This window comes from Cololabis saira, chromosome 19, assembly GCF_033807715.1.
Source record: "Cololabis saira isolate AMF1-May2022 chromosome 19, fColSai1.1, whole genome shotgun sequence".
NCBI classification, from domain to species: Eukaryota; Metazoa; Chordata; class Actinopteri; order Beloniformes; family Belonidae; genus Cololabis; species Cololabis saira.
In genome coordinates, this window is record NC_084605.1 from 10,506,873 (window position 1) to 10,529,128 (window position 22,256).

The following is a 22,256-nucleotide window of genomic DNA, read 5'->3' on the forward strand; positions in this document are numbered from 1 at the left end:
TTTGGATAGTCTTGTACATGAAAGGTGCTATAAAATGAGACTTGCCTTAAAATGAGGCATGCCGGTAACGTGAGGGGCAGGAAACACATTTACCAATGTTCTCATTTCACAATCAGCCACATGACACTAAGAGGTAAAACAACTTTCCAGAGGACACGAGAAATGACTTGAAACAAAAGTAAAGAAATCACACAAGGGCCGGTTATAATTGTATATTTATGTGGACAGAACACAGAACCTGAGAACAGCACATCCCCAGCATCCAAACAGACTCAGAAAACATTGAATTGAGCACTATTTGGAAGAAGAATATTTCAATTCCCCAGAATTTCACTAGGGTACTGAAAGTAAAAGTTAGTGATAAGATCAGTCAACTTTCCATCCACTTGCACACATACAAAAACAAAAACTGTCAGACAATAAACCCAGGAATGTGTGAAAGAAAGAAATGCTGCTTGTATAAAAACCTTTTCCTGGAAGTGCAAAGTCCACCTGATACCATATCTGTGACACCTGCCTCAGACACATTAACACTACAAAACTAAATAGGATTTTTTTTTCTTTTAGCTTATATTGCAGGTAACTGAAAGAGATGTAGAAAATACCCTTAACTAGTTTTAAATTTACAATGAAATACAAAAAGTAAATATAAAAATAAGAATTGCGACTCAAAAGTAGCAGTTCCATCTGTGCAAACATGTCTACCAGAAATATAACTATATCGTCAGCGGCTTGTCAGCTTAGCAGAACAAAAACAACATCTTTAGCAAAACATTAACGATGACATCTATACCACTAAAACTGGTTAGGTAGTCAACTAGGCCATGAAACCTCAAACTGTAAACATGCCTTCAAGCACACATCTAGAAACACAGAGGAACAACAGGTCTCTATTCACTAATGCAAACACATTTACATGAAAGGATTTTTTTTTTGTTTTTCCAAGTACACAACACAAACATGTAGAGCCTTAAATCAGGAATACATGAGCTGAGGTCATTAGGTATTGATGCTACCCAGCTCCAACAGATGGAAACTTTCCCCCTCAGTGCACAAACTGATTTGTCTTTTCATGAAACAAATATAAAAAAAAGTACCCAACTGATTTGTCATGCACTGGCAACAGGTGTAAGGTTGAGTTTTACATAAATATCTTTGAATACCTAAAACAAAAAAAAAACCCAAACGAATTTCATGCATGAGCTTTCTTACTTGCCCTGACATTTTAGACAGAAACTGACACAAGTGTTTGACATGGCTTCTTTGGAAAAAGAATGTGAGCAGTCATCCAACAAATCATATAAAAGCTCCATGTCTCTCACACGTTTGGTCCATAATATCTCTTTGGATAAAATGAAAACCAAATTTTGGAAGAAAAAAAAACAAAAAAAAGAGAAACTATACCTTGAAGCATTTCCTTTGGATTATATGATATTTATTCACCACCCAATATTATTTAATCAAAAAGGCTTTTTTGTACCTTTTAAAGGGAAGAAACAAGCCTTTATTGCAAGGCAACATCTGTGGGCAGTTAAGTACTTGCATCATTTTCCACAGAAGAGATTGGGAGCTGATCAGGAAGCGAGGCCCCCTCCAGAGCCCTCTCCCATGGCGTTGGTGGTTGTGCAAGGGTCAGGAGGAGACCCCCAGTTACTGGAAGATCCTGTCTGGCAGGAGCTCGTTCCCTGGGTCGAGCAACTGCCTGCTGGAGAGACGGCGAAGCTGCGGAACAAGAGGTCCACCGACGGGAGCAAGGGCTTCAGGAGGCTGACGGGGCAGAAGGCCGAGCCCCCGTGAGGGGTGAAGTTTACCTTGTTGGGGTCTGGACAGGAGGAGATGACCACTGGCTTGGGTTGTAGAGGAGCACTAAACAACGACAAGATGCAATTACAATTTTTTCATAAAAAGATGAAAATGAACCTTAAAACTTTCCTGCTGACAATATTAGAAGTGGTAGGTGTAAAGGACTCCAGTTCATAATAGTTTACAGTTAAAAATTAATGTTTCTATTGTTATGCTGCTTTTATTTTGTTATATCCTTTCAACACGGAAGTGCTTTTATTTTGAAAAGAGAAAACTAAACTGATGAAAAAGGATGGAAACAGTAACGTTAATAACGGTTCATGGTAAAACGGTGAAACAGATAAGAATACAAAGACAAACGGAAAAGGAAGGAAAAAAGGGGAGAGTTAGCTCCAGTCGAGAGGGCAACAAGGTAGTTTATTTTATTTATTTGTCTGTCAGTTTGAGTTTGTGAGAAGTTTTGGTACCAACGTAGTTTAAGTTAACTGTTAATGTATTGTTTTCTTTATTTTATGCAGCTCTTACGTTGGTCTTGCGGTGGTTTATGGATATCAGAAACGCATACTACTACAAACTACATGATGAGACCATCAGTCCAGACTTGCTTTGATTTCGACTGGGATGCTACAGTAGGAAAGACGTAAAGGCAACAGCATCTGAAACGTTCACATAAACATCCACACCATACCTGATCTCCTCCCAAACTCGAACCTTCTCGCAGCCTTCAGGAGGCTCTCTCTGGAAGCAACAACTTTTGTTGGGCCCCGGAGAAGAAGATATCAGCAGAGGCAGGGAGACGTCGGCCTCATTCTGGGAGGACAACGGAGACAGGAGGTGCATCTCTGCACCGTCTATCAAACCTGAAACCAGAGAAGATTTTTTTTTTTTAAATGATATCTACATCCATAGAAGAGGGGGAAAGGCTGCATGTTAACATTGAAGTATTTCTTAGGCATGGTACGATATGAAAATTTCATATCACGATATTAGTGGACAAAAATATCACGATTACGATATTATCACGATATTAGCGTGTCGCTAATAAAATTCTTAAAATGCAAGGAAAAACACTAACCGTGGATCCACTGGTTCCTTCAGAACATTTATTCTCAAATCATTCTCAGTGACACTTGAGGTAGAGAACAAATAGTGTACTGTAAATGTTATGCATTACAAAGTGTAAACTATAGTACCGGTACTTATTTGAACTTTCTTTTTTTGTAAGAAAATACTTCCCTGAGAGTCGAAAGAAATAAGTGACAAATAGAAATAAAGTGACAAAGTAGAGCCAAATGCACACTGATTGTATTACTCTCTGAAACTTTAACAGTGGCTGGCTGCCTGCTACTTAGTACGGCTCTCTGGAAAAATAATAAAATAAAGGCACTGCTCTGTAGTATACAAAACAAAAGCTGCATGGCCAACACAAAGATTGAGTGAAAATAAAGTGCCACAGTAGTCAAATGCACACGGATTGTACTACTCTCTGAAAAAATATTAAATAAATAATAATAATAAATAATATTAATAAAATACATGAAAAAAATAACACTGGCTTCTACCTGGCTGGTAGCCTTGTGTGACCAAAAAAAATAAAAATAAAAAAAAATAAAATAAAAAAAAATTGGCGATAATTACAGTACCCCACGATAACATTATCGCGGCCGTTTTTTATCGCGATATACGATAATATCGTATATCGCCCCATGCCTACTTGAGAGCCGGGCATGTTTTTGTTTTTTTTATTAAAAGAGAATCTGTTCACAAATGAACTTCACAGTCTTTCCAGAGAATGAGATTCCTTACAGGAGATATGTCCTCACAAGAATAAATACTCTCCAGCAACACTTATGTAGAGACAGCAGGACAAGGCATACTTTGGAAACCATGTTTTCTGCTAACAAGCATGCTGATAATGGCAGATAAGACTCCCTCTTTTTGCTCGTCAATCATGGTTTGTTTTCCACATGAATAGAATAGCTCCTTTAGTGTCATTCACAACATACTAGGCCTGTGTTGAAAAGATCGATTCTCCGATTTGAAATCGATTCTCATATTAATTCCTAAAAATCGATTCATATGTCTAAAGATCGATTTAATTATTATTTTTTTTCCCCATTACATTACAACTTTTGGTACTTTTTTGTTTATGCCCAAAAAAGGAATATTTTGTTGGACACGAGAATAACTGGTGCCATGTTTTTGCCTTTAAATATGTTTAAAGGTATGAAAACATTAAAGTTTTCAGTTATAATTGTCTATATTGTATAAATTAAGTCTATATTTCTTTGCTTTATATACTGTCTTGGGGTCACATTTGCATAAATGTTAAAAACCAAATTCTCATAAATGGGGAAAAAATAAAAGCGATTTCTTTCGTCCCGTTTGCTGCCCTGGATCTGTTTGGTAATTCTGACCCACAATGTGTTTCTGAAAGCAGTTCTATCAGCATTCTGGAAGCTGATTGGTCCTTACAGCATCATTAGCTGCCAATACTTGCTGTTGAATCTCAATATAATACTAGTATTAATATGTTGCATAACTAGACAGTCATATAATTCATGCAACAGCTGAAAAAACAGTTTTATTAACAGTAACCCAAATCAATATCGGATCGAATCAAAGCGTGATAATCGATTCTGAATCTTAAGAATCGGAATCGAATCGATTCTTGATATTTGAATCGATCCCCAGCCCTACAACATACATTAAAAAAGGCGTTTCTGTGCATCAATCAAGTGGGAAGCTTAATATAGGATATTTAAGGATATAGTGTGGAAACCTTTAACACACACGGGCTCACGGACTCGTCATTTGACTGATTATGTCCACAAGAGGGCGCACAAATACTATTTTCCAGTTTGCAGCACAGCTGGAAAGAGAAAATGTGACTGTTCAAACAAATCTCTATTAAAATAAACGCTACCAACCATTCAGACTGATATGTACAAGGACTGAATGCTTCAGACCCTCGAGTCTCTATATTCTCAGCTGGCTGGCTGCGTCAGTCACCATATCAACATATGCTCAGCTTTCTCTCCCACCACCACTCTGGCATTGAGATCATGGCACGTTTTTAAAGTCATTTCAGTATATTCATCACGTGTGATTTCCTTCTGTAGATGTCTCTTTCGCAGTACGTTGCAACAGTCTCACTGTGGATGACTGAATCACGACAGTATCGGTAATCTTTTAACAAACTTTGTACTCAGCACAAGCAGCAAGCAGTTCCTTGGTTTAGTTGTCATTATAGTTTCCTGTCTCTGTCCAGATTTGCCATGTTACTGAATGAAGGCAGGGAATGATTGTGGCGTTCGTGTCATTGACACCTCACAAAATGCTCCATTCAACCTGACTCTCCACCTCATTTCAGACTTGCAGTTTAAAAAGGATTACCATTTATCTGACTAGGGAGGGGGTCTCAGGTTGCAATAGGGCCCACTTTAACATTTTTAATGTATTTAGATATACTATAATAGCACAGTTTACTTCCGGGCTGCATGCAGGAACTTTTCAAGCCAAGAGAGGGCAAACACGACCTCAGGGGAACAGCAATGTTTGACACAACAGCAATAAGAACAAATACAAAGGGTAGAGGTTTATCTGTTTTAGGAGTAAAACTGTGGAACTCATTAGAAAATGACCTTAAACTAGCAAATTCAATAAAAGCATACAAGATATTATTCAAAGCAAAGGTAATGGACATTTATATAGAAACACAATAAACAAATAAAGAAGAATGTACACATGCATGAGATAAAATGACAACTTAAATTAGTTTTGTCGGTTTCCTTAGCATCTTTTCACTTTCTGTTTTCAGAGCTATCATTATTATTATTATCATATTATTGCTATTATTATTACTATTATGATCATCATCATCATCATCATTATTGTTATTATTATTACTATTATTATTATTATTTTGTGTAGACTTATGATACTTCATTTGTTCTTTTTGTATACTCTATTCAGTTAAAAGGTGGGCAAGATAAGCTTTATGCTTCAAGCCCAGACCTTTTCGGTCAAATAATCACAATGTTGACCAGGGAAAAAATACCTGTGTTATCTTGTTTGTTGATTTTTGTTTGTGATTGACCGAAATAAATATAAACCAACTAAAAAAAACTAACTAACAGTGTCCTCTACATCCTTTAACACGCAAATGTATTGAAAGTCGGGTAGTGCATATGTCCGGCTTTCTAATGCTGGCACGAGCGCTTTCATAACTATAGGCCTTAATTTCTCCATCTGACAGAACTCTTATGAACTGGACTTGGTGTGTAAATGAAACTTTCCAGCCCTGCTGGGTTATGAACTTTCAGCCATCATTAGCATACAGCTGTTGAATTTTTCACCTGACGCACACTTAATTTTCAAGCAGTGAAACTGATGTTTTGTGACTCCTGTATGCAAGAGAGCAACAGTCAAAGCTGACGTGAACTCGTAAGAGCCACCATTTATTTTCCTCCTCCCACTAGCTCAGTGTCCTGGTGACAGCAAACTAATGCTCAGGCAGAATGATGACACATTCATTGGATGTGAAACTAGTCTCAAGCCCCTGACTGCAATAAGAGCGAGGGGGGGTCCTCATAACCTAAGATATTAGTATATTATGAACGTGATCTTTAATGAAAGTGAGCAATCATTAAAATGGTAAAAAAAAATATATCAAAAATGTGAATTCTAAGTATAAAAAGATCTGCAAACATTACAAGCCCATTAAGTGAGATCAAGTTTCTAAAACATCTCAACACAATACTTAAGGATTGTTTTGTCATAATTTTAGTGACACTGCAAGTAACTTCACCATTTATACATCCACAGAAAAGCCAATCTGGACAAAATTGGTGATGGTAAATGCCTTTAAGATGATAAACTAATCATCATAAACCAAAGCAATTATTCTATTGCTACAACAGAAAAAGCTAAAAAAAAAAAAAAAAAAAAAAAAAAAAAAAAAAACACACCATCAAGGTCTTAAATATGTGATAGTGCAGATGGGGTCCCTACAGAACCATAATTTTTACTTTGTATTAGGGCTGCACGATTCTGGACAAAATGAGAGTCACGATTTTTTTGCTTAGAATTGAGATCACGATTCTCTCACGATTTTTTTCCAATACAAAATGTATTGCACTTATTACTTTAACTTTGCAACAGCTGAACAAAAATATAATAACAATAAACATCTCTTGTCTTCTTTACACAAACCTTTGAATAATTTAAACAATAATAACAATTTTGAACAATATTTGTTCCTCCCTGAGTTGAACACCCCGATCCTGTAGTTCTGAGGCAACATATTATTCCTCTGGCTGCTTTTTGCTGTAACAGCTGACATTGAACATAAAAATAATAAACATCTCTCTTGTCTTTAAATCATTTTAACAATAACAATTTTAACAATATTTATGTGCAATATGTGTCAGGTGATGAGAAAGGTAGATGTTTCTCCAAATGTAATCCACAATCATTAACAAAATATAACAAACATGACAACATGATAGTTGACCATGACAGGACTACAACAACCTAGAACATAGGCCTAGTCCTTTTTTTATGCAGCCATCTTTAAAAAAAAAAAAAAAAAAAAAAAAAAAAAAAAAAATCGTCGTCATTTGGAAATGAGATTGCGTTCAAGCATGAATCGAGATCGCGATTTTTTAACGATTAATCGTGCAGCCCTACTTTGTATATGAACAAAAAGTGTATAAAAAGGACTATTTGCACAGGAATCTGTCTGTTTACCACTACGTTGTCATAAGTCAAGTCAACCACCAGTCTCACAAAAACCACCATCAAAACAAAAGTTCATTGTGTCTATTGACAGTTTACCGCTACATTGTCACAATTTGGTATGAGTTTGCTACCAATTTGCAAAAACAGTCCTTTTTGAAACACTTTTTGTACATATACAAAGTGGAACATTATCTTGGTTTTTGTGTAGGGACCCCATCCACACTGATTGACAATGTGAAAATGTGTGACAATTGAAAATGACATTTTTCAGTCTTGCAAGAGCTCAAAAATACCATGTTATTCTGAGGTAGGTTATTACCCTCTAGACTAGCAACAAATGGCCATTTTGATCCAACTCTAACTCAAAATTGCTTCAATTCCCATTCCCTTGGTCCAACTAAAGGTAATACTATCCAATATTAAACCTTAAGTTGATTGAACTTCAGAATCCTCCTTTAATAGGGCTGATTTTGTCAGCCCAGTCAAGAATAAACCAAATTCCTCAGAAAATCACGCCAATCAGAATTTGTGGTCCAACACGGCCCACACTACACTGTCAAGCTGCATCCCTTTGTAATTTTAACTTAAATGTTTGTCCCCTGCAAACCAACATTATCTGTACGTTGTATCCCACACTTAAAGATGAAACATGGAGTGTAAAAACTGCATTAGGTGGTGAGCAGTGTGAACCTGGATGTTCCAGTTGCTGTAAAAGCTTTGAAATGTGCTATATGAAATCTAGTTAATCAAGTGTAGATCATTTACCATGCCATTATATCTGAGCAATACAAAAATAAAACTGTCATATTTAAATATACTTAAAGACTGTCGGCGACATAAAATGTCGGTGTTTGTCTGATGTCACCTATCATGTTGCCTATTAGTTTGTCTAGTTCAGGGGTCGGCAACCCAAAATGTTGAAAGAGCCATATTGGACCAGAAACAAATATGTCTGGAGCCGCAAAAAATGAAAAGTCTTTTATACGCCTTAGAATCTTCATTCTAAGGCGTATAAAAGACTTTTCATTTGCATGTTCACATGCTGCATGTATCTAGTTATAACTGGGGGAAGATTTTTTTTTTCATTATGCACTTCGAGAAAAAAGTTGAAATGTCGAGAAAAAAGTTGAAATGTTAAGAAAAAAAGTCAAAATTTAGAGAAAAAAGTCGAAATGTCGAGAAAAAAGTCGAAAAAGTTGAGAAAAAAGTCGAAATGTCGAGGAAAAAGTCGAAATGTCGAGATTAATGTTGAAGTACAATCTCGAGAAAAAAGTCAAAATGTTGAGAAAAAAGTCGAAATGTTGAGAAAAAAGTCAAAATTTTGAGAAAAAAGTCGAAATGTTGAGAAAAAAGTTTAAATTTCGAGGAAATAATCAAAATTTCGTGAAAAAAGTTGAAATTTTAAGATTAAAAAGGAAGAAAAAAAAAGGGGAAAAAAGGTCAAACATCTTTGAAAAAGCTCCAGGAGCCACTAGGGCGGCGCTAGAGAGCCGCATGCGGCTCTAGAGCCGCGGGTTGCCGACCCCTGGTCTAGTTATACTGTTGCTTTTTGTGCATGGCTTTTTATTCTGTGTTTAGTGCTTTTGTCTTGTTTGTTTTTGGCTTGTTAGTGTGTTATTGTGTCTTGTGTTATTAATGCTGTTGTTTCTGTTTTCGTTTGTAGCAATTGTCTGTTGTTGAGCTTATGTTAACCTGTGTGTGTATGTATTTTAGCTTAGTTTCTTACCTTTTAATCTTTATTCTGATATAGCCTTTTTATTCGGAAATGTTTTATTGATTGTATCTTAATAATTTTTCTTTTAGGTTGACTATTTTTACACCAGTCCAGGGACGGCAGATGCAAAATAGCCTTTTTGGCTAATTCCGGCACATTTTACATTTGTTTAAATGTGTTATTAATGTGCATTGTCCCTGTTATCTAAACCTTTAAATAAATAAAATAAATAAATAAATCTGGCAAACTGACCTTGGTGAGGGTCCAGAGAAGCGTCTACAGAGTTCGACTGGGAGGTAGAGATGTAGTTGGGGGAGGAACAGGGCGAGGAGGACGTGGAAGATGAAGAGAGCGGTGTGGTGGTGCGGTCACTCTGCGATCCGCTGCTGAAACTGTTCAGAGGGACTGGAGCACGGTGGCCGTCTGGAACCTCCAGGAACTGTTGTAACAGGAAACAAAAGGTTCATATTGTGTGATCAAAACCACAATGCTAAATACTACTAATGTTGAAAAAAATATATGGATTCAAAAGGTCAAATAGAGAAGCAGCTGAACTTTTTCCACATGTGCATTTATTACCCACCTTGTGCTGTGGAAGTGGCGGCTGGCTGATGAACATGCCTTCCAGCTCCTGGTTGAGGCCCTCCACACTGCAGCGCAGCCGGGGGACCAGGGTGGACAGGGGAGTGAGGGGGATGGGAACTGGCTGGGTCTGCGGGCACAAACAAGTTCAACTCAATCCAGGCTCAGCTTCTCTTGAGGCACAGAAAAAGCACGTTTTAAGCGCTTTTCAGCTTGTTTTTATTTATGTATCACTTATGTTTTCTATGTTAAGTGCAACATAAAATAAATTCTTACTTGAAAAAAAAAAAAAAAAAAAACTTTCTCGCCTACCAATGAAGTTCTGAAAGTACAGATGGATAGTAAAAAGTAAGGGTGTAACGATACACTAATCTCACGATACGGTACGATACACGATATTGAGGTCACGATAACGATATTATAGCAGTATTTTTTTAACAACCTTGAATGAGGAACATATGACTGGAAAAAAAATTGTCTTTTATTTGAAAGACACAAAATACAAAACAATACTGTGCGTTTGCCCTATTGTTACAGTTTGTAATGCTTTATAACCGTTTACGTTTTAAAGAGAAAGCCACGCCAACCATTTTCCACAAACTGAACTAAAAGTAAATGTCAGGTTTGCATTATGCATCTGCAGTTTCATACAAGTAAAAATATTTTGCCACAAACTGAATAGTTTCTCTCATGTATGATTTGACTTTTTTCTTTTCCAGAAATTTAACAACTAAAATTAAATAAATACATACAATTTTACATCATAAAAAGATTGATTCATGCTCACCTTATAAGTGTAAGAGGAGATTTATTTTTGTTAAGAAGGTTATTTTAGTAATTCAGGGTTCATTATTTTATAAATATATTCTTTATATTCTGATGTAAATCAGGGACTATAATGACACTAGTCAGTTTATCTGTAGTGATTAGTCTGTTTTAGATTGGGCGGAGTGATACGGCACTAGGTGTTGTGTTGATGTTCTAAAATCCTACACTGTTGAGGGACATTAAAGTACACTGGAACTCAGCAGAAGTTGTCCCCGTGTTTATCCTACTCACGACCCCAAAAAGGTTTAATTTAATAAGGTAAGGCTTAACTCTACACCAGCCTTACATAAGTAAAGGTTCAGAGCTCAAAACGGGACTAGTTTCTTCTGAGCGGAGTAAGATTTTGGTCTGCGGGTCAAGGCGCGGTCGGATGCGCGTTTCTAGTCAACACAATAAATTAATATTAATAACCCAATATCGCGATACACTTTGTCACCTCCACGACACGTTTCGTGACGTTTTTGTATCGCAATATTTCGTGGCACGATATATTGTTACACCCTTAGTAAAAAGCTTCCCCGGCTTTATGAATGACTAAAAAAAAAAATGTGTTCGTAACTACTTTGGTCAAAACCCACTACAGCCCAGTGTGGCATCATGCGAGTCGACATGAAGACCAGCTGTGCTGAAAAGCAGAACTACACATTTCTTTGAGAAGCAGAAGCACATGTGATGTAGTGTTCTTCCTGTTGCTTCACCGTTTTATTTCATTCACTTCCTGCACGGTCTTGTTATTCACTTGTCAGTAATAATTGGAAAAAAAAAGAAAAACAAAGAAAAACTCTACATACAGGACAAGCAGCACTAATACAGCAGTGCCCACTTATGCTTGTGCAATATTAGCAGGGGAACGTGTTTGTGATGATGATGTCAAGGTACCTGAGTAGCTCCTAGGCTACAGCTCCCATGAGGATAACTGCACTGGCGGTCCTTTTCATGCACTCCAGAGACTGCAGGTTTGCTGCACTGCTGCAGGTGTTTTAGTTTAGCGATCTGTAATGAACACGTCATCGTCATTCAATCAGCACACAAATGCAAACAAACTAAAGCTTCTTAAATCTTAGACATCAGACAGTTCACACCATACTGCTTTTTGTGATCATGTGTGACGGCTCAGATAAATTATGAGGAGGAGTGAGGCATCAATTAAAACAGAAAGAGTTTCCATGTAGGGTTAGGGTTAGTTTCCGTGTAGATGACATCATTGGGATCTTGTTTTTCAATGATTGCAAAAGTCATGCTTTTTTTATGAACTTAACCACTTGCATTTAGGAAGGGAAAAAAAAATCCAAGTTTAGCAAATCTGGCAGTTGCAGAGATGTGTTGGGCAATAAAAGCAGAAACTGACCTCTCGCAGATGCTCAGCACTGCCCCATGATGCTGAACGTTTGTGGATGCTACTACCTCTCCCGCTCTGGGATTCATCCACCCATGAGTCTGGGGTCTGCAAAGAAAGAAAAAATAAATAAAAATCAGGGCCTAAACTCTTCAGAAGATATGACATATGTTGGATAATTATATATTCTAAAGTTTTGGCCTAAAACTCCCGGGCGAGCATGTTAAAAAAATAAAAATAAAAATCAAGACAAGACAGTTTGGTTTAACTCACATGTTAAATCAAGGCATCACACATATTACCAGTAGTTTCATGCTTCTTACAGATCATCATTTAATGCTCAAAAGGCTGATCTGCAGCAACATCACACCATCAACACCCACAGACTCTCTTCAGACATATAGAAAAAGCAAAAAGAGCAGCAGAAACTGAAAACCTACGGAGGGGAGAGGATGTGGGCAACTGAACGGTAAGTGGCGAGTGGCTGCGCACACAGCAAAGAAGATCGGTGGAGCCAAAACAGCCTCATCAGCTGACTTGAGGGACTGTTCTCATGGCTGTGGTTCACACTCTGTAATAGATGTGCAAGAACCGGACACTCCCTCCCTCCTACCCCGCAACTTGCAGGAACTTCTGTCGCTGCAAAAGCTGCAAACTCGAGTATCAGACCTGTGTCCCAAAAAACATACCAATACTGAACCGAATGTACACACCGAGGATTTATAAAATAAACTCTAACCGAGGAAGCTGCGATATAGCGCTGCATTCCAATCATTCTTCTGACTGGGCTGCTCAGATTTAAACTTGCCAAGCATTATCATTTACATATTTCTTCACCGTCAGCTGACCTGGGTGGATTTGTCCTTGCGAGACAGACTCGAGCTCGAGCCCTCCGCTTCTTTTGGCCAGTGTCCCTGCAGGTATGGGCCGATGATGGCGTCCAGGGACATCGTCCGCCTCATGCCCGAGGTCAGCTGGTGGGATTTGGCCTTTCCAGCTTTGAGTATTAGAGACAACGTGAATATTAGAAAACCACACGTATAAACAGAGCTGCTACAAGAGTTTAGTAAAGCAGCAGTGAACTTCAAGCTATTTCATATGACATTTAACTTTGTAACTAGGTACAATTAGAAGTACTACAAGTCAAGATTAGAGCGTATAACAGATTTCAAGAGTAAGTATCTTGGAAATCGCTTCAGTGTAAGGATTTTTTTAGAGGAATAATACATCCCTAACATACTGTATATCATGTATATTATATTATATCTTTCACTCACTGCAGCGTGCAATTATGTAAATATCCATCTGTAAATATCGGTCTGTTATCTTTTTATATACACTAGTATTTCTTATTATTTATCTTTTTTATTATTATTATTATTATTATTATTGTATACCAGTTTACTGTTTATAGTGTTTATAGTGTGTTATTATTATTACTGTGTTATTACTTTTCTATTGATGCCTCTTGTTTTTGCACTATCCCCTTTGCTGCTGTAAACTGCAAATTTCCCCTCTGTGGGACTATTAAAGGTTTATCTTATCTTATCTTAAAATTACATAAATGTATTAAATAAAGTGAAGGTTGATTTTTTTTCTTCTCAATTCTTTAAAATATTGCATTCATACTAAAAAAAATGATTCTTTATCAGCTCCAAACTATGCATTTATATGATTTCATTACATATGTCAAGTCTGTCAAGTGTTTTTTATTCAGTTTCTATCTCAATGTGATAAGTCTGACAGTTCAAGTTAAATTAACACTAACATCTTAAAATGCACTACTTTGACAATTAAATTAATAACTAGTCAGAAGAAGGGGAAAAACTACTTTTGAAGCTTTGTTACAGTTAAAGCTGCTACTCTTAACTTCCTTTTTGAAACCACTTTGCTATAACCGAATGCTGCTACACAGGTTTCTATGGGCTGATTCATGGTCCGCGTTACACCGACGCAGAGCCTACGGCGTAGGGTACGCGGCGACGTACACCGTACGGTACGCAGCGACGTGCACCGTACGGTGCGCGTCGACGCGTACCCCTACGCCGTAGGCGCCGTAGGTGACGCCGTAGGTGACGCCGTACCCTACGCCGTAGGGCTCTGCGTCGATTTAATAAATCAGCCTTTAGTGTGTAATCTGGCTGTTTTACGTGGACGGAAGGTCATATGTGGATGAATTTTTAAACTTTAGGAAACAAATTGATGAATTAACAAAGAAATTATCAAAATATGTCGGCTTATTTTATAGACTGAGACATTGTCTTCCTCTTGAAGCTCTCCTAACGCTGTACCGGTCTCTATTTGAGCCTCATTTAAATTATTGTAATGTTTTATGATGTAATACATATCCAAGTTATGTTGACAAACTACAGATTTTACAAAAAAAAGTGATTCGCGTTATATCATGGAGCAAATGTAATGCTCCCTCTGATCCTCTTTTTTATGGTTTTAAGCTTCTGAAACTTACTGAGTGTAACATTTTCCACAATGCCTGTGTAATGTATACTGTAGTGTTTAGACTCAATGACAGACTCTGTCATCTCATCCCCATTTATGCTCCCACTCATGAACACACCACAAGGAGAAAACAACTTTTAAAGGGAAAGAAAAGGAAACTAAAATGTACAAGTTTTAGTGTAACCTGCAAAGGTCCAAAAATTTGGAATGATGGATAGTTGCTATAAAAGAGTCTGGATCTCTCTCAATTTTTAAAAAAAGATTAAAACAAAAATTATTATTAAATTATGTTTCTTGTTAAATTTTTTATGTACCAATACCTGATGTATTATTTTTATAAGAATATTTTTTTTTTTTTTCTTATTCAGGTTATAAGGATATAAGGTTATTATACTGTATGCAGTACTGGAGTTGAGGGGGGATGAGGGGGGATGGCATCCCCCCTGAAATAAAAACGGTAAAAATCATCCCCCCTGTAAAACTGCCATCCATCCCTTACGTCATTTCATCAATGATTTTGGTATTACTGCTATTTCAACATTTAGAGTCATCACCAGAAAAATAACACCAGAAAAATAACTTATTTGACAATTTTCACCGGTTTCAAGTCAATTTTCACTTGAAATAAGTAGGAAAAATCTGCCAATGGGACAAGATTTATCTTCTCATTACACAAGCAATAAAATCTTGTTCCACATGCAGATTTTTCTACTTATTTTAAGTGAAAATCTACTTGAAACAGGTGAAAATTGTTGTTTTTTCCAGTGATGAGTCTTGTTTTAAGTGTAATGAGATTTTTTTTACTAAAATGAGACATTTTAACTAGAAATAAGACAATATTCTTGTTAAGATTTTGAGTTTTTGCAGTGATCCATTTTACATATCCTGTGAAGGACAGAGTCATATTGATAAGTTCAGAAAACTGTTTTTTATTGTTGTGTTTTGATGTATTAGATGTAAGCCCAGTGGATATTTAAAGCTTACAGAAGGCTGCATTTAACTGCTGCTATGTCATTCCTGCAGTATTTCTGCAGGTGTTTTGGTCAGTGCTATTATTTGTAATATATTATATTATTTGTAATCAGCACAAATTATCTGTCCCCATATGATAAAATCCACCACCCCCCCTGATTTTTTTACAACTCGAGTACTGACTGTATGTATATGTATTATAATTTATAGTTGTTCTGCTGTGTCTGACTGGGCCCCTATTCATAAGCTACAGTAGCTTCTGGGGAGTCCCATTTTACAAACCTCGATTATTATCTGTATTTGTGTTTTTTTTTAATTTATTTGTAAATAACCTCAATTCAAGGTGATGCAGGTGTGCAGCTCGTACCTGACTTCCCCTCCCTCCGGTTGGGTCTGGGTTTGCTGGCCAGCCTGAAGGGGACAGTCGCCTTGAGGGGCTGCGGACCCAGGGCTGCAGGTCTCGGCCGTCCAGCAGCAGCTCCACTTCGGCCAGAGCCAGACATGTTTTACTGCAACAAATCTGGCAGCACCGGGCTCCTAACTACCTGAAAAGAACAGTTTTAGTCCTGTCCTGTTGGAAAAAGACGGGGAAAGATGACCAGCTGCAGCTCTTTACTGCTCCGTCCCGTTACAAATATCCGTCTGCAAACGCACTCATAACTTTCCCCGAGTAAAGTGAGCGACTTTACTAGAATAAACCACAGTCAGCTCGACATGTGAAGCGTTTTATTGTCTCCGTCGAGGATACTTTTTCTTTTCTTTTGTTTTTTTTTTTAGGCAGGATTGTGTGCGAGTTAGCAGCCTAGCAGGCAAAGTTTCTTTGTGAGGATGTTGAGATGTTTCAAGCCTCGTTGTCGAACGAGGAAGCAGCTCTCTCTCCACTTTCAAAAAAAAGTCACTTCTTTAACTTTAACTCCTGCTGCGTCTTCCGAGCGGAATTTGAAGTGTACGTCATTGTGTCTGTTTTCGGGCTGCGAGGTTGGTTTGATGGCCCTAAAAGTTGCGAAGTGGACGTAGATCTCTGACCTGCTGCTTCTTGTTTAAAACTGCAAACACTATCCGACACACCACGCTGGAGTGGGTTTAATTATGCGGGGGGCGGGGCCAGCTCCGTACGCGACTCCTGATTGGTTGATGCAACTCACAGCGTTGATGTGATTGGTCAATCTTTCCGTCAATCTGTCAAACCTTAAACAATAAGATCCGCTGTCACCGCCCCCAGTTCATATCACATATTAACTGATTAAACAGCGACAACCAAATGATGTGTTATAGTACGGAAGAGTATTAGGGCCATGCAGGAGAAAAAATATTTTGAGAGGGGAAGATTTTTTTCTATTGTGCACTTTGAGAAAAAAGTCGAAATGTCGAGAAAAAAGTCGAAATGTTGAGAAAAAAGTCAAAATTTTGTGAATAAAGTTGAAATTTCGACTTTATTCACGAAATTTCGACTTTATTCTTGTATTTTATTGTATTTCAACATTATTCTCGACATTTCGACTTTTTCTCACATTTCAACTTTTTTCTCGAAATTGTACTTCAACATTAATCTCGACATTTCGACTTTTTTCTCAGCATTTCAACTTTATTCACAACATTTTGACTTTTTTCTCAACATTTCGACTCTTTTCTCGAAATTGTACTTCAACATTATTCTCGACATTTCGACTTTTTCTCGATATTTCGACTTTTTTCTCGAAATTGTACTTCAACATTAATCTTGACATTTCGACTTTTTTCTCAACATTTCGACTTTTTTCTCGAAGTGCATAATGAAAAAAAAATCTTCCTCCTCTAAAATATTATTTTCATTTTTCTCCTGCCTGGCCCTAATACTCTTCCGTAGTTATAGGGTTGCCAACTCCCTGAAAAATAAATAAGGGACACCTCAACCCGACTGCCTTCACCTTTCCTGGCATGGTGAATTTTTTTAGTCCCTTTTTTTGTGAGTGAAAAGATTTTTTAACTATTTGACTCGAACCTAAATTGAATTAGATGCATATTTTTGAATGCCATGAGCACATGGAAAAATAAATTATTATCCAGCAATTCACTTTAATACAAAATAACAAAATGAACGGAATAAAATAAGTATCTTTCTTAAACAGAAACCTGTCCTGCTTAGCTTAAAATTGTATAAATTAATATAAAACAGTAGAAAGAAAGCAGAACGTCCATTCTGTAATAGTGCACATTTTTAGTGCAATAACAAAAGTGCAAACAGAAAGTCTGTAGAAAACTTGTAAACATATTTGTGCCTCAAAGGCCATGACTGTAGGCTACAGTTGTAGTAAAACAGAACAAAAATAACTTGTGAACTCAACAGCTCAATGCCATTTTCCTTTGGCAGTTTATGACTATTTTTTGACTCTCACAGTAATACGGGACAAAATGCATCCCTTTTCAGCTCAATACGGTTTATAAATACGGGACAATTCCGTTTTTTCAAGGGAGGGTTGGCAACCCTAATGTGTTATCACATCTGTAAATTGACAGATTTGATCATTTTAAGGACACCATTTAAACTGTTGCTTCTGTTTAAGTATACTGTAAGTGTACTGCATTTACAAGGCCTTACCACCACCGAGGAAACAAAGTGAAGGGAAAAAGACTTGTGTGGCCAAACTTTTGCATGTTAGGATTTTTACAGTTTATTGAGTTATTGTGCATAATCCAGTTGCTTGTTTAATGCAAGTAAGTGTATTTTATATATTTTTATGAATTTGCACAATATTACTCAAGCAAAAGTGGCAAAGGAAGAATGAATGGAATTGATAGTGAAAAAAGATAAAGTATCTCAAAAAAACAATTCTATGACTCAATATGGTTCATGGCTCAGGACCTTGTTTTATTTGCATTTAAATTTGAAATACATAAAACTAAACAATGAGTTTTCCCACCTTTTCAGCTGATCACTAGTTTCAATTACTACCATTAAACCGAATATGTACAAATCTCTGTAACTATAACAGCACACCATATAACAGAAAATAGCAGTTAAGTGCAATATTCACTATGACCCATCAAGGGCCCATTCATTTCAGTCTGTTTCATTTTTTTGTTTCATGGTGTTTTATGGACATCACATCAGATGTTGAACCTAACTAATATAATACCAGTTATTCAATTTGCTAAAAAGAAAATACAAACTTGGTTGCATTTGATGGAACTAAAAGTTTCAAAAGGCTTCAAAGATCTTTCTGCAATGTAAAGCATTAGTGAAATGAGTTAAAATGTCCTCCAAGTGGCCATGTGTGGAACAACAGACACATTAAAGGCACATAAAAAAAACCCACCAATGACAAAAACTATCCTGAGCATAATTCATAGTCTAGGCCAAGATTTCAAAGTAATGAGATAATTACGGTGAAATGTTTGTAACAGAAGTAAGTAGTGACTGTACTAGGGTTGCCACCCGTCCCGTAAAATACGGAATTGTCCTTTATTTGAGAAAAAAATGTTGCGTCCCGTATTGAACTAATACGGGACACTATTTGTACTGTATTTTCATTAACTTTTACACCATATTCTAGTTGAATTATTGAATTAAGTTAACTTTTACACCATATTCTAGTTGAATTATTGAAATAAATTAACTTTTACACCATATTCTAGTTGAATTATTGAAATAAATTAACTTTTACACCATATTCTAGTTGAATTATTGAAATAAATTAACTTTTACACCATATTCTAGTTGAATTATTGAAATAAATTAACTTTTACACCATATTCTAGTTGAATTATTGAATTAAGTTAACTTTTACACCATATTCTAGTTGAATTATTGAAATGAATTAACTTTTACACCATATTCTAGTTGAATTATTGAAATAAATTAACTTTTACACCATATTCTAGTTGAATTATTGAAATAAATTAACTTTTACACCATATTCTAGTTGAATTATTGAAATAAATTAACTTTTACACCATATTCTAGTTGAATTATTGAAATAAATTAACTTTTACACCATATTCTAGTTGAATTATTGAAATAAATTAACTTTTACACCATATTCTAGTTGAATTATTGAATTAAGTTAACTTTTACACCATATTCTAGTTGAATTATTGAAATTAATTAACTTTTACACCATATTCTAGTTGAATTATTGAAATAAATTAACTTTTACACCATATTCTAGTTGAATTATTGAAATAAATTAACTTTTACACCATATTCTAGTTGAATTATTGAAATAAATTAACTTTTACACCATATTCTAGTTGAATTATTGAAATAAATTAACTTTTACACCATATTCTAGTTGAATTATTGAATTAAGTTAACTTTTACACCATATTCTAGTTGAATTATTGAAATGAATTAACTTTTACACCATATTCTAGTTGAATTATTGAAATAAATTAACTTTTACACCATATTCTAGTTGAATTATTGAAATAAATTAACTTTTACACCATATTCTAGTTGAATTATTGAAATAAATTAACTTTTACACCATATTCTTCACCTGTAGGCTATATTACACCTTGGCTGATGTGGACATACGTAGCATAGGAGGATATTTCAGCTGCTATATGGTTGGCTGTCTGTACAGTCATGCAAGTTCAATGCTATTAAAGCACTTTAAACTTTAAATCAAAGCATTTTGTTTTTTCATATAAAATAAACACATTTTTATTCAGTTTAGAAGTTTTGGGGCTTTTTTTGGCTCCTGCGCTGCTAAAATCGGGGCGTCCTTTATTTCTATTTCTGAAAGGTGGCAACCCTAGACTGTACTGCTCATGCCTTCACAATCATTAGTCTCCAGACTGTTAAATATATCGAATTTGACTGTATGATTATATAACATTGAATGAGCTTTTTACATTGTTGGCTCTGATATTTGGGTATCTATATCAACCAGAAGGGAGAGGTCATAACTCGGATAACAGCCTATCTCTGTAGACCCTGTCTGCCATCTCAGTTAGCCTGGTCCGGTTCTGCTGGTAAAGGTAAAGGTCAGACTGCTGTTCTCCTGTGATTTTACAAGAACTCTTACAGTAATAATACTACATTTGGAAATGTCCAGGTCTATCTTGGCCTGTGGTGTTCCAGTAGAAGTTAAAACAGCTCTTTTGGGCCATGGGCCATCATGATTATTGGGCGTGTTGTTAAATGCAGAGGAGAAATTTGCAAAGAGGACTTGCCTGTTTTACAACCCTCGAGGATAGCCAGCAGTAGGAGATAACTGAGGAGATGCTACCTGTGAAATAAACTCATCTGTGTTTAAACCGGCTAGAGCATACAAAAAGAAAGCTAGTACTGTTGCCTAAGTCTGTCATAATCTTTGTCACTTAATTGTTCAAATATTTCCTCTTCACTCTCAGCTGGGTGTGTGCGCCAGCTGGGTGGACTGTGAAGCAGCTTTGGGTGGTGTGTGTGCATTTGTGAGACAGCGTGCATTGTGGGAGATAAATGTCCTGACTTTGTGTAAAAGGGAGTGCCAGTGGTGGGACAGAAGAAGAGGGCAAAGATAACATGGCACCGCTTTTACAAGCCGATCCCAGACCATCGCATAGGCTCAAAGTGTCTGCTCACCAAAACCCCACAGCCCCAGAACGCACCCTCCTTTGCAGGACCGTAGACACTTATATAACACAGTTACATCTATCTCTGCTGCATCAGAATGTGAATAAAAGTGTTTTACCATGAATACATTGAGTACTAACTTATTCCTTCAGCAGTGCCTTCATTTAGCTTGGGAAACTTCACACAGGAACTGATGTCAGTTTTGCAAAACAGCAAAGAAAAAGCAAGATAACTATATGCGATATTGCACAAATTCCACCAGCATCCATTATTTCACATTCAGGGAGTTCAAACACTCACTAGAGCACGGCCAGTTGCTGTTTGTTTAGCTCTGTGTTAATGAATAAATAAGCCTAACCTTTGACCTCACCCGAGCTATTTCAAACCCATTTTGAGAGAGACGATGTCACGCTTCACAAACTGAGGCTACAAAGGGAAGATGCCAAAAACAAAGAGTGAGGAAAAAGGAAAAGAAGCGCAAGCTGTTTTTCCGTCCTATCATGGCTGTAAATCAGGCTGCTGAGATATTAGCTGATCGTTTGTTATGAATTAACATTGATCTCCACCAATTCACTTTAACTGTTATTAAACCAGAAGGGTTGGCGAGTTCAGGGAGTCTTATAAACCCATATTTTATTCACAACAGAACATAGAAAAACAAATCAAATGTTAAAAAGGAGTAATTTTACCATTTTGTGTAAAATATTAGCTCATGTTGAATTTTATTAGCAACAGATGAAAAAAATGTATAGAAAGAAGTAAGTGCCACTAAAAACAAACACCAATTAATTTAACGGTCAACAGGTCAGTTATGTGATAGGGTGTAAAGAGAGCATCTTAAGGCCCTGACACACCAAGCCGATTTTCGGCCGTCGGGCCGTCGGTGAGCGTCGGTGCTCGTCTGTCGGGCTAGTTTCCCCGGTGTGTCCCGCACGTCGCCACAGGTCAGCTTCCCGTTGGGAGCTTTTCGTCGGCCGTCGGTCAAACAGCTTACTCTGTGATTGGCTGTTCCCAGAATTTCCCAGAATGCTTTTCGTCGTCATTTGCGGACTGAATAAAAAAAAAAAACATGGCGGACATTTCTTATGAATAAAATCAATATTTTAAGTTACTTTCTGCATAAAAATGCGTTTTAATTACATTTCTAGCGATAAATATATATTTTACTTTCATAATATTCACTCAGTGAATGTATATAGTTACTCGCTTGTCTTTTTCAAACCGCGCCAGAACAAAGGCTGATTTATGGTTCTGCGTTACACCAACGCAGAACCTACGGCGTA

The 22,256-nt window shown here is 36.7% G+C and overlaps 1 protein-coding gene across 1 annotated transcript; it reads right to left on the bottom strand.

Moving 5' to 3' along the window:
- Positions 1-203: 203 nt before the first annotated feature.
- LOC133419512 (protein FAM117A-like) lies at positions 204-16,475 on the bottom strand. Its single transcript, XM_061708719.1, has 8 exons — positions 15,802-16,475; positions 12,854-13,002; positions 12,018-12,113; positions 11,549-11,662; positions 9,843-9,971; positions 9,512-9,698; positions 2,492-2,663; positions 204-1,866 (listed from the first exon to the last, which is right to left on the bottom strand). Exons 1-8 carry the CDS (start codon positions 15,935-15,937, stop codon positions 1,575-1,577), a joined length of 1,275 nt encoding a protein of 424 aa, XP_061564703.1. The 5' UTR covers positions 15,938-16,475; the 3' UTR covers positions 204-1,574.
- Between the last annotated feature and the right edge of the window lie 5,781 nt (positions 16,476-22,256).

What these genes read in the sequence shown, in the direction of transcription:
- LOC133419512 (XM_061708719.1), bottom strand. Translation starts at nt 15,937, where the DNA reads ATGTCTGGCTCTGGCCGAAGTGGAGCTGCTGCTGGACGGCCGAGACCT. An exon ending in GCAAGGACAAATCCACCCAG is followed by an intron (nt 12,114 to 12,853) that starts GTCAGCTGACGG and finishes CTTTCTTTGCAG; the next exon opens with ACCCCAGACTCATGGGTGGA. An exon ending in GTGCTGAGCATCTGCGAGAG is followed by an intron (nt 11,663 to 12,017) that starts GTCAGTTTCTGC and finishes TGTTCATTACAG; the next exon opens with ATCGCTAAACTAAAACACCT.